The sequence below is a fragment of the Symsagittifera roscoffensis genome, chromosome 9, assembly GCF_963678635.1.
Source record: "Symsagittifera roscoffensis chromosome 9, txSymRosc1.1, whole genome shotgun sequence".
NCBI lineage: Eukaryota > Metazoa > Xenacoelomorpha > Acoela > Convolutidae > Symsagittifera > Symsagittifera roscoffensis.
The window spans coordinates 15046992-15059546 of NC_087070.1; the positions used below are offsets into that span (position 1 = coordinate 15046992).

Here is a 12555-nt window from a genome sequence, read left to right on the forward strand (position 1 = left end):
GACGGCAGACTAATTTGAATTATCCCCTTGTTTTATTCTTTCATCATTGTCTGCTGTGGCGGTCGCTAAGCACGCCCAGAAAAGACAGCGGGAGAACGGTCAAGGGCGCTTCCCCTTTCTTCCTGTTTGCTGTGGCGCTATTCTAATCAACACGCCAACTGAAGCGTGATTAAATTGTAATGCGACTATGAACACTTCAACACTCCTTCTCAAAATAAGTCAGGCTGCAAATATTTCAGATTTCCTCAATTCTGATGAGTGCGTGAAATAAAACGAATAGCTCACATTTTATTTCAGACCCATAAATATTTGAAGTACATGTAGCAACAGAAGCATCAGCAGCTATTTTGATAGAAAAAACACAAGCTAATGATATTGTTTCTGAGAATGACTTCTTGTGTCTGCGTAGCAGAAAGTTTCCACATCTGAAAACCTGAAAAGCGGTTCAAACTTGATGCATTTTTAATGAGCCTCTTTTTTGACCTCAAGCGCGCTTTGAGATTAGAACTCTGTCTTGGTATACATGAAACTATTGAGAGGGTGCACCCACTAAGTATATTCATCTTACAAGGCGCATCCATTCTTTGATCCGTAGGAACCGTTTTGCTCGATCAGTTTTCGCTTCGATTGAGCTTCGATTTTTAACTTGTAACGGAAACATAAAGTGAGACTCAAACTCGCTTCAAAATTTTTGGTAAGTTTCCGAAAAATAACAAAATTGAAAATAACATCAATATTGACAATCTACTGTCACACCTGATATTTTCAACGTGGTATGACATAAAACAATAACATAGCATTTTTTGATGTCATGTTTGAGCTGGTTAGCTCGCCTCAAGTTGTGAGCTTCAAACACCCTAAGTTTTACTTTTTCTTTTTGATGAGTTTAAAATACCTCAAAAGTGTAATTTAAAGATCAAAACTGAGAAAAACAAACTGAGCAAAAGTAATTTAAAAGTTTTTGAAAGGGACAACAATTTTTATGACCGCTATATTACATTAAGGTGTTATCTCCCTAAAAATATATTTCGTCTGGAATTTTGATGGAGTCTCGACGGTGGGCAAATAAGTTTATGAGTGCTATATTACCTTAATCTCCATAAAAGTTACATTTCACATGGAATCTTGATGTAGTCTGGAAGGCGGGCAGTCGAAATCAACCCAGAAAAAATATTACTGATGAAATCATTTGATAGTTCTAGACAAAAGCTTCCAAGATCCCTCGTTTTTTCAAATTTTTCAACCGCACAAAAAAAAACGTTTGTTTTTTAATTCACGCTTGCCTCAAAATATTTTGATGACGGGCCATTAATAATTAGTTTCTTTAAATTTCCACGTCGGCTCAACACAACGAGGTTCAACGAAATTGTATGCTCGGTTCAACCCGCAACGAGGTTTTATGGATAAAAAGTGATTATAATTTGCGTTGAGTTTTCGACACTGTGTATACTTATATGATTTAATACAACCGATGATTTTGAACCAAAAAATTTACTTAAGTCCCTTATAAAAAACATAATTCGTTTTTTTCCGCAATAAACTTTTAAAATGATCAATTCCTGCAAAAATGTTTACTTGCTATTTGAAGTTTATGCAAAATCGAAAAAATATAAACCTTTGACTGGGCGAAAATGTTAGTGTTTTTGAAAATTTGAAACTAGGCACTAATATGGATTTAAAAGAGAACTACAATAAAAGCCGATAATAATTTATTATTATTGAAATTTCATGGCAGCAAACCATTATAAGACGGGGCGTAGCCAATCACTATTTTTTTTGTTTAGGAATCAGGAATTTTGGCCTCAAACTGTCCGAAATGTTCTTTTTCATTCAATTACTGAACGTTGTACCTAAATAGGTAGACTGCAAGAAATATATGCAATGTGAGGGATATAATTTGTGAGTTGTCACCCGAGTTTTCTTGCAAGAACTTAGCGAGATCAGCTTACTTAAGATTTATTTTATTATCATGATTTCCAGTAGTTAATCTCAAAAATTTCCATCAAGAAACTGCCTCAACTTACTTTCTTCAGCCCAAGATACTTACGACCTTTTACGAAAAGTAATTCAAAACATGTTTCAAATATTGAAACTAATAAAAGTTTTTAGTTAGACTAGTGAATTACACAAGCAACAAAAACACTAATTAACTTATTTTGAATTTTTTTTGAAATCTGGAATTTCTCGAAAACCGTTATTGTCTTGTACTCGAGCAATTATCCGCATGGATCTCCCGTCTTGGGGAAAGCATTGTAAAAACAGCTGTTTGGGGAATGAACAATCTGTTTTACTCAACCTCTGTTATTGCGAAAACTCTCAGTTTCTGTTTTGGGTAGTTGTCAATTTTTTATTAAAAATTTGCAAGATTTTTCATTCCAAGCTACTAAATGGAAGAATACAAATTACAAAACACAAGAAAATTTATTTTTTTTTCTAATTTCTCAGTACCCGAAAACCTTTTGGGAAGCAAGAAATCTGAATATTTATTTTCAACGCTAACTGAACAAAACATTTCTCTTTTCACGGCGGGGATATTGCCATCATGAGTTATCTCTCTTTTTTTAAAGCTGTCCGCGTGAATTAGTAAACGAGTTCATCAATTCATTTATCATGGAGACCCCTAATTAGGACTTTAATTTGAGATTAATTAATTTGAGTTATAAAATTGAAACAAAAAATCAATTTCATGTACATGTTTTAAAAAAATATTCTTTGAGTGTTTAGAAGCATTATTAAACGTGGTCTACTATTTGTGATCATAGGTTTTTCCTATTTTTGCGACAATTTTTCGCGTTGACATTTTTATTAGTTTCTGATTTCTTGCAATAAGGACACTTTTCAATATCCTTATCACAAGGTAGCTAAAAAACTGAATTTTTGGGTGCAAAAATGATGATCAGATAAAAAAAAATACCAAAATTTAAATAAGATCACTTATCCACGAAGGAAAAAAGTTGTTGTCACTCTGCTTAAGAATAACATGTTTTTTAGTTTTTTTTTTTCATGTAGAAAAATTTGCCTCACGCACCTCAAATAATCAAACAAAAAATAAAAAGCAGAGTAAACAATTTTTTTTGCTGAACATTTGTTTTAAAAAGTAGAAATTATAGCATAAGCATGGCATGAAATCCATTTTTTGTTCAAACACGGAACAAACTTCCTTTTTAAGAAAAAAAAACATCAGCACTTTCCCCTGCGATAAAAGCAGAGGAAAAGTTCCGATGATGAATACTGAGCCATCATGAATTTTAAAATAGACAATCTTCAAGCAATGATTGAACGATGCGGAAACTATGATTGGTCTGAGAAAAGTGCAATCAAAAACAAATACTAGCAGGTGTGCTACAAACATATCTGCGTGGTTTGAAATTCCATCTAATTTTAATTGATCATTACAATTCATGAATACGATACGCAGACCTACCAAATGATGCCAATTGACGTAGATACTTGCAGCAAGCTCAAAAAGTTTAAAACAGCCAATTGAAACATGCCACTTGATCCATACAGATTAGCGCCACTTATTTTGTAGATTAGGATAATTTGTCGCCTTTTGGTAACTGTTATCCTGGCTTCGTTTTTTTCTCAGTTCGAAAGATGAAACCGATTTTGTGCTACAGTTTTGAAGAGATTACTATATTGTCTTTTACATTATTACATTGTCTTTTAAAAAACCTCCCATATAAATGAAGGACGAACCTTTAATCGGTCGGTTTATTGATTTACGCGTTTTTTTATTTTTAGAAAATTGGGAAACAACCATTTTAAACAAACGCAAGGCGGAGTTTTGAAAAGTTTGCGGCTAAAATCATTGCTTGAAAAAGAAACTAAACAGCCGTAAGGGATCCCGGTCAAAATATAAAAACCAAGAATAAAAAGTTGCTCATAATTAGTAGAACGCGAGAAATTCTCCTGCAGCTTTTTGAAAAAAAATGCTCTGATCCAAACATTTTTGCCTCGGTTTGCGCCTTTTTAAGCACAATTAAACGAAAACATTCAAAAAGCACATTTCAAACAAAACATTATTTCAATCATTACGAGGCCAAAATGTGCGCTGGATAGGCGCAAAATTTTGTGTCTGTATGTTCCTGGATTCCAGAGACAAGTCTTTAAATATGTTCCAAAGTGTAAGTGGATTCCACAGACAAAATTTTAGTGGATTCCGCATACATGTACCTGTTACGTAAATTTTGTCGGCACACTTGATTTTTTGCGGATTCCGCAACAAGCAAATATAGCTAGTTATTCTGGATTCCGCAACTGTAAGTGGATTCCGCAAAACGTAAGTGGAATCCGCAAAATGTAAGTGGAATCCGCAAATGTAAGTGGAATCCGCAAACTGTAAGTGGATTCAAAATTTTGTTTATTACTGAACTTGCATATGAACAATTAAAAGCTAGAGCTGGAACTCTTATCTAGAGCAATGCGGAATTTAAAGGCAAGGACTTAACCATTGTCAGCGGAATCCACGAACAAATCTCAAAACATTTGTTAACTAAATCGGTGGATGTCACCATTTAATATTTTGAAAACTTAAGGCCAATTAAGTTCAATATTTGGAGTCATTGGGTTGAGAGTGTATGGAAACACAACACACATCATATTGTCAGTTTAGGTCAATCCCAAACACTGATTTTAGAAGCTTAACGCCAAATAAAATCAATATTGGTAGTAACTGACTTGAGAGTGTTTAGAAATCGCCGAATTAGGTCAGTATCTGGGATTGCATCAGTATTTGGGTTCGAAGTTTAGATCAAACTAGGTCAGTATTTGGGATGGGTAGGTCAGTATTTGCAATCGAAGTTCAGTAGGTCAGTATTTGGGATCGAAGTTCAGTAGGTCAGTATTTGGGTTCGAAGTTCAGATCAAATTAGGTCAATATTTGGGATGGGTAGGTCAGTATTTGCGATCGAAGTTCAGTAGGTCAGTATTTGGGATCGAAGTTGGGATTGAAGTCGACAGGATTTGAGATCGAAGTTGGGCTGACAGGAATTGAGACCAAACGTTTGGTATTTCAACTCGTAGTTGATCACAGTAGTAATTGAGATTAATTTTTTTTGACCAGTAGTTAAAAGATATAAATTTAAATGCTATACTACACATATACATATATGTAAACGGAATCCGCAAACAAAATGCGGATTCCGCCAACAATTTGCGGATTCCACTTGCAAGTTGCGGATTCCGCTTACAGTTGCGGAATCCGCAACTGCTCAATTTAACTATACGAATGTCTTTTTATTTGTTTGTGGATTCCACAAACTGTTCTGATTCCGCAATTACGGATATGGATTGCGCAAAATCGCCTATTTTTGGAGCAATTTTGAGCGGTACAGTGTTTTAAGTATTCGTTTGTGGAATCCAAAACAGCGAAAAAGATCAAAGAGAAGTAGCAAAGTTGCGGGTTCCGAGACAAATCTGATTTTGGTCAGTTGCCGAATCCGCTTGCAATGCACAGAATGCACAGTTTGGCCTCGTAAGGATTTTTTTTCGTTCAAAACAGTTACCACGCCACAATAAAGGCCCCGATACTTTTGCTAAAAAACGCGTCAGTTCATATCAAAACTTCAAATCCGTCTAAAAGACAAAAGAAATAATACTTAGTTTTTAATTTTTTTTTCGGAAGTCGATTAGTAGGTGTTCTACAATTTAACATCATTACACAATAACACCATGTCATTTATCAACATGTCTCTTAACTCCATGACAATTTAACTTTTTATGTAACTTTTAACACTAACTGGAATTATAAACACCGGCAAATTAGGAAGCACTTAATCCTACCTATTTAATGGTATACATAGGATTTTCATACCTGAAGTTTAAGCCGAAAACACCTGGAATTCAGATTTCCTTTTTCATTATAAGAGCTCACAAAACATTGGTAATTGTTCTTAAATCAAATAGAATGAAAACTGTGCTATGAAACAATTTTCACGCCAAAAAGATTGCTCGTGTATGAGGGCGAGGCCCTGATTTTTCCGACTGCCTGTTGAGGCCAACTAAAAAGTTTTTAAAACCAGTGAAAGATCCTTTTCCTATTTTTTTATTCATTTTAACCTCACATATGTCATGTAAAGTAAGAAGGGATGAATTAAGTGTCTCGTGTTCTGAAAGTTAGGCCAATAGATGCGTCTCAATTCAACTTTAAAAAGCATTGCGTGCTTTATAATAACGCTATTATACGCGCTTTAATGATACCAAATAAGTCAAACGAAACTGCTCGTAGATCAGGGCGAAGATTTGAATGTTCAGACTGCCTTTAATTGGTCTCGAATAGTTTTTGGTAAAAGAAACTATTTAAATTTTGGAGAATGACAAAAATCAAGCGTGAAATGAGAAAATATTTGTCGCACAAATTTAATACGACCGATCAGCTAGTCTCCATTCACTTTGTAACGATTTTGTTGTGCAGGATGATTCGTCACGCTTAAATAATAAGCCGCGTTAGGCTTTCAGCATAAGGAATAAATTATTCAAAGCGCGCTTATGTTAGTCCTTATGAACATGGCCAAGTTGTCTATTTTCAAATTCCCTGAACCTTGAAAAAAACAAACGGAGGTAACTTATTTTCTTAATACATTTGAATTAAGAGATCCGATTTTTTCAAGGAGGTATATTTTTTTGTTAAGATCTATTACATCGATCGCCAAAAATTGACTGAATAAAAAACCGCACTAAGCATAAACTTTCTGTTTTTTTCCAAAGTCGGAACAATTAGCTTTTAGATTGTAAAGAAAGTTTCCGTCAAAAACACTGAGCTATAAGTCCAAAGATGACTGAAAAAAAAAACACCGCCAGCAAAAATATTCCGTACTTCCTCCAAAATTTGGATTTCATACCCTATTGAGACTATATGTGTTGAAATATAACAAACTGAATGTTTGAATATCCAAAACACTTTCGCTTCAAAATCATTACAAAGCACTCCCGGGTTGACCTCCATAGACCGAAAATGCTTATCGTACAATTCCATAATTTAAGTCTACGAAAAAACCCTAATCATACAAAATTTATACATCTTGCTAATTTGGTTTCAACAAATTATAAATTTTCTTGTTTTTGGCATAAAAGCTGGTGTATCGTACTAAGCAAATAAGAACCTTTTTTGTCAGAAACAACGCTAATTATACAACTTCCATTTATGAAAATTGTATGACTAGCATTTTTTTGAAGGCAACAACAAAATTTTTTCTTTTTCATTTAGTACGATACACCGGTTTTTATGCCAAAACAAAAAATATTTTCAATTGTGCATAACATAGTCGTGACACCCAAAAATTGGATTTTTTTTCCGTTTCTCTGGGTAACTTTTTTTTCAAAATTGCCTAAAACTCCTACTTTTACTTACGGCCTTTACTTACGGCATTCTTATTTACGGCATTTTTATGTATGCCTTGATGCCTTGATCAATGTCTGATAATTTAAAAAATCAAAATGAAAAAATAACCTTCTTGGATTTTTTTTTAGAAAATGCTAATTATACAATTTCCATATAATAAAAACCTTTAATCAAGACCTTTCATGCAATTTTCTGTACTTATGGAATTGCATGAAAAGTGTATGACTAGCATTTTTCCAGATATGAAAATTGTATGATTAGCATTTTTGGTCTGCTAGCTTACATAATATTGTCCATTTGAAAACAAAAATTATAATTGAGTCCACTTTTTATTTCAAAACTTGTAGTGGTGTTAAGATGTTTGTTTAGGTAGGTATCAATTGACGAAGATTCAATTTGTATAAGGTTATTTTGTTTGAATTTCAAAAAATGGGATCCAGACCAGATTACCCGCATCTCCAATCTAAAATTTAGAGTTAAATGCCAAATTCTGATGTACAAGATCATGCTGTTTTTTTTTAGAAAAGTTTCATGTTTTTCAGCGTCAGCAATTGTGAGTTTCCAAGCTTTTCAAGAGTTTCAAGAAATTTTTGTTTATTTGAAATACTCGGTCTAAAATCTTGTTCGACAAAAACAATTTCACTATTTCGTTACGCTTAGAGTAGTTTTCTATCGTCGCTGTGTTTGAAATGCATTTTTGCATGAAAATTAATACAAAATTTTGACCAGAAATAAAGGTTCCCTTTCTTTTTCTGCCAAAACATCTTATAACCAGCCGACTTCAAGCCTGTCAAATTTTTGAAGTACTTAATGTTGAATTTAACTTTCAATTCTGAGACGCTTACTGCGTGATTAAAAAATCTGAACGCGTAAGTTGTTTCAAATCAAGTTGGAATATTGAAATGAAAACATGAAAAGGTTTTAAGCTGAATTTGAAGTTGAATTGAAGTTGACACGTGACGTGATTGAATGAGTGTTTCAGGAACCCTGCACTTGGCAGTGAAAAGGCGCTGATTGGTCCTCGAAACAAGGGCGAGGAGGCCAATAACAACTCAGGGGTGAGAACAAGGGGGAATTTGTCCAGAAATGGTAGTTCTTCAGTTAGTGATAGTAGCCCAGCGTCCACCAGGGCTAGTTTGACATGGGTGCCATATGACTCATCTCAGCAACAGACATATCTGCATATTGCATCTCACACTCGGGTGGAAACACATTTCAAGTGAGAAAAAACTAAATTATACCAATTATACCATATCTTCATAGGTTTAACAGTATAGTTGAAACAGTTAAAATAGGACAATCAAAACTTACGTAAGCAATTCAGTTATCTTTAATATTTTTTTCTAGCCTCGATTTATTTTTTTTCTATATTCTTATCGTTTTGAAGGTATTGAAGTCGTAAAAGTTATCGATCAAAAATCAAAACAATGGGATGTTTTTACACTCTTAACAAAAAAAATGTCTTGCTAAAATTTGGCCTATGAGTATTTTTGAAAGACGGTCAGAAGAATGATAAACAATCAACAATGAAAAAACAACAGAAAAAGATATCATTTTAATTCCTTCTCGTAAAATATCTAAGGCGGATAAAACCACTCTAATATAGCAATAAAATTTGACAAATTGTCACTGAAACAAATCAATTCCTGTTCTCATTTAATAATCACTGATCAAACATTTATTTGGAAAAATTTTAATAAAAATCAGAAATGCATAGCCTGTATTTATGAAAATTTTTCCAGCCATAAACATCTCATAATTTTGACTCTAAACCGACAAAGGCTGTGGGCTTTAGTTTCCGCCATATTTCCACGTTTTGAAACATTAATTTCAACTGCTGCATTTGTTTGCGATGTTCTGGTACCTAAATATCTGGCTAAGCTCTGGCCATTTGAATGTTTTCCAAATCATGTTAGTATAGGCTAAGTTTTTTTACGCTGGCCTAGATTTTGACTAATTTTATGCAGAATGTACCCAAATTTTCAGAATGTACCCAAAGTTTGAAAATTTTGTCGACCATTTCTCTCTCTTTTTTTAGTCAACCAAATTGATGATTGAGTCTCGAGCTTTCCCAAAGCACTATAAAAACCCTATTATGACAAAAACTTCTTCGCCGCAGGCAATTTGATAAAAAACATGAAAATGCTGTTTTTGGGCACTTTTTGAAAAATTTAGACAAAAAACAGCGTTTTTTTCGGCGCGAACTCCCCCTCAAGTTAAGTCATATTGGCGCCTGCGCATAGACGCCTCAAGAAAATTTCTAGGTTGGCCAGCCAAAATGGATATCGTAAAATTACTACCAAAGGAGGGATTCTTGGGAAAAATTTGGCACCCAGACAGAATTGAGGGGAGAGAAAGGCGCCCCCCCCACACTAATGTTTTTGGCATTTGATTTATAACTAAAACGATCAGCAGCTGAATCGCAATGTGAGCAAGTAGGGATGAAACTTACGTGAGGTGGATTATCTCTGCTACTATTGACTCAATCTTAAAAACTAATGGTACCATATTGTAAAGGTTGTTCAAGTTATTGCTGCCCTGCTCATTCAGTTCAATTTCAATAACCCTCCCAAGAATGCAGCATAAAAAAAGATACTTTTTGTTCAGGAAGCGAACGTTGGATTTCTGGAATAACCTCATGCCACGATTGTCGGGTAAGTTCTCTAACTTTTTTCCCAAAAAAAATCAGTAATTTCAAAGCTAAAATTTGAAGCTGTTTTTTATAGTAATATGGTATGTCTTTCGAAAATCAACAAAGGCTTCTAGGCGTTGACGTTCTCTCAAATGATAATAACTGTCCGTAAAATTAATTATCATGATTAAGCTCCATATTAATTAGAAAGCAAAAAAAATTGGATCTAGCGAACTAGCTCCCCTTATTCCAAAAAGAAATTTTTCTAGATTCAAAAATTGTAAATGTTTGTAGTTGGAAGTTCAGTTATAGTCCTAAAAACGGGTGAAAAATTGTTGTTAAAGCCCAAAAAAGGTGATTGTAATGCGTTTGACTTTTTACAGTTATTTGCCAATTGTAAACTTTCAGGTATTCGCGAGAATTGTGGCGAACTGCGAGGTTTCCCAACATTAGATCCAACTCTTGACAAATTGTCACCCCCCTACCACAACGGAAACAATCACTTTCTGGGGGGACCTTCTTGGAGCAGTGAACAAACCGCCGAACAATCCAACTCTGTACTAGCAGTTATCATTTCAATATTCGCCATGCTATTAGTTCTTTTATTCGGAATTATCTTGTTCTTAATTCGTAGAATCAATCATTTGAGAATCAGCGAGGCACAATCACGTTCGCTGATTGAAAAAATACAACTTAGTAACGACATTCGAAGACCTAACGGAACTGTCCATACAAAAAAGTATTCAGACGATACAAACTCGACCATACATATGGACAACCATCATGCCCATAACAAATCCATGAATGGAAAAATTCCTTCAGCGGCAAAATGCAACTTGGGTAATAAAACGAAATCATTAGAAGACCGTTGCTCGAAAACTTTCAACTCGCCGAATGAAGATAGCGTTATTGGTCGAAAACATATTCGCTCTGACACGACGCCGTTGTTTGGCCAGGGCTCCGATGATTTGTCTCCTGGGTCCGACAAACTAAGTTCGGCAACGGAGAGCGACGCGACTTGTCAATCAGCAACCAATAGTTTCCATTTCAACACAACTTCACGACTGCCGTTAATTAAAGCCGACTTGAGCCGAGAAATATGTAACAGCCGAGAACTGCCGAATGGCCGAAACAGAAGAAAACACGGGTCACCTATTCCTTTGAAGCTAACTGGTACATTAGTGACTCCTAGTAGAAACAAAGATAATCAGTTTTTCATCACAGAAAACAACCAATATACGTTCCCAAGGCCGATAAATTTTCACGCGATCAAAGAGACAAATTTAGTTTCTGAATGCGAAGCGTTAAAGTCGATCAGCCCTGCTCGTTACAACAACGTGAAAACTCAACCATATTACGATTGCTGAAGAGAATGGGTTTTTACAGATTAACTAGTATTAGTGTTTCTTTATTTTGTAATTGAAAAACCTAATTTAAGTTGCGTTGGCATTTAAGTCAGATGAGAAAATGATTGGCAATTTGAGTTTTTAGTACTTTATATTTTTTTTGAGATAAGAATTGCGGTTTTAGCGAGAATCCACAAATGTTTGGATCAACCATGTTTGGATTAAAATAAACCACAGATCAACATTTAGGAAAAAAATCAGAGTTTGAGAAAAACTACAGCTTAACATTGGCGAAAAACTACAGTTCACAGATAAACAGATCAGCAATTAAGGTCAGCAATCTATTCTTATCCTTATCAATCAATTCTCATCAACAATACCTTCGTTTAATGTTGTCAATTCTCATCAAGGGGGTGCGCAGCAAAAAAATACCCTTCAGCCGAAATATTCACAAACCGTGCCGTAATACGTCATTTTTTGCCAGTTTTTCTTTCTGCTGTATTAAACATTTAAGCAAAATCGCGTCATTATATATGATAAGAAATAAAAGTGATTTTGAGGTGGTTTGTGTGGTGATATTGGGGTGATTACACTGGTATGGTTATAAAAGTATTGTTTTTTGGGGTCGTTTGTTTTTTTTCTAGATAAAACTAGACATTTTTGTTGAAAACGTTCGTTGTTCAGTATTTGAATTCCAATAGATAATCAACTTGATCTCGAAAAGTTAACAATAAGAGTGTCACTAAACATTATCCAAGGGTGACAGACTATGCCAAGGACAGCACCTGCTAACAGATCATTTAGCACCACGATTGACAGTTGATTGACCGCTGTAAGTTGAACTAAATAAAGACTATATGACACTTCCCCTTCAATAGATGAAACTCTAAATGACTGAAAAATTTAACTACTAGATGTTGACCATAAGTTACTGATGAAGAAAATGTTTGACTGAGCGTTTTGAATATGATTAACAAATTTACTGACAGCTGATTTTAGCAACTAAAATATCACTTAGCAGTGAATTGGCATTTTGAGTTTTTAGTCAAATGAAGACCAACCCTCTCCCTGGGCTTAGATAGTTTTGGTAATTTCCAGGTTTAAGTTTTCAACTATTTCTCCTCTTCTTTATCGTTCTTGTTGATGAAATCGATCATCACCCCTCCCATCTTCGTCACCGCCGTTCTCTTTCTTCCGCTCCTTCTCGATGCAGTCTCGTCCTGACTATCTTCTTG

General features: G+C 34.6%; 1 protein-coding gene across 1 annotated transcript in view; it reads left to right on the forward strand.

Annotated features, from left to right (window-relative positions):
- Nucleotides 1–11472, forward strand: part of LOC134854055 (acetylcholinesterase-like) — a 73277-nt gene extending 61805 nt beyond the window's left edge. The window contains exons 3-5 of the mRNA XM_063870127.1: nucleotides 8325–8561; nucleotides 9950–9996; nucleotides 10383–11472. Coding sequence (XP_063726197.1) covers nucleotides 8325–8561; nucleotides 9950–9996; nucleotides 10383–11341 — 1243 coding nt within the window. The 3' untranslated portion in view covers nucleotides 11342–11472. The remainder of the gene's footprint in view (nucleotides 1–8324; nucleotides 8562–9949; nucleotides 9997–10382) is intronic.
- The last annotated feature ends 1083 nt before the right edge of the window (nucleotides 11473–12555 follow it).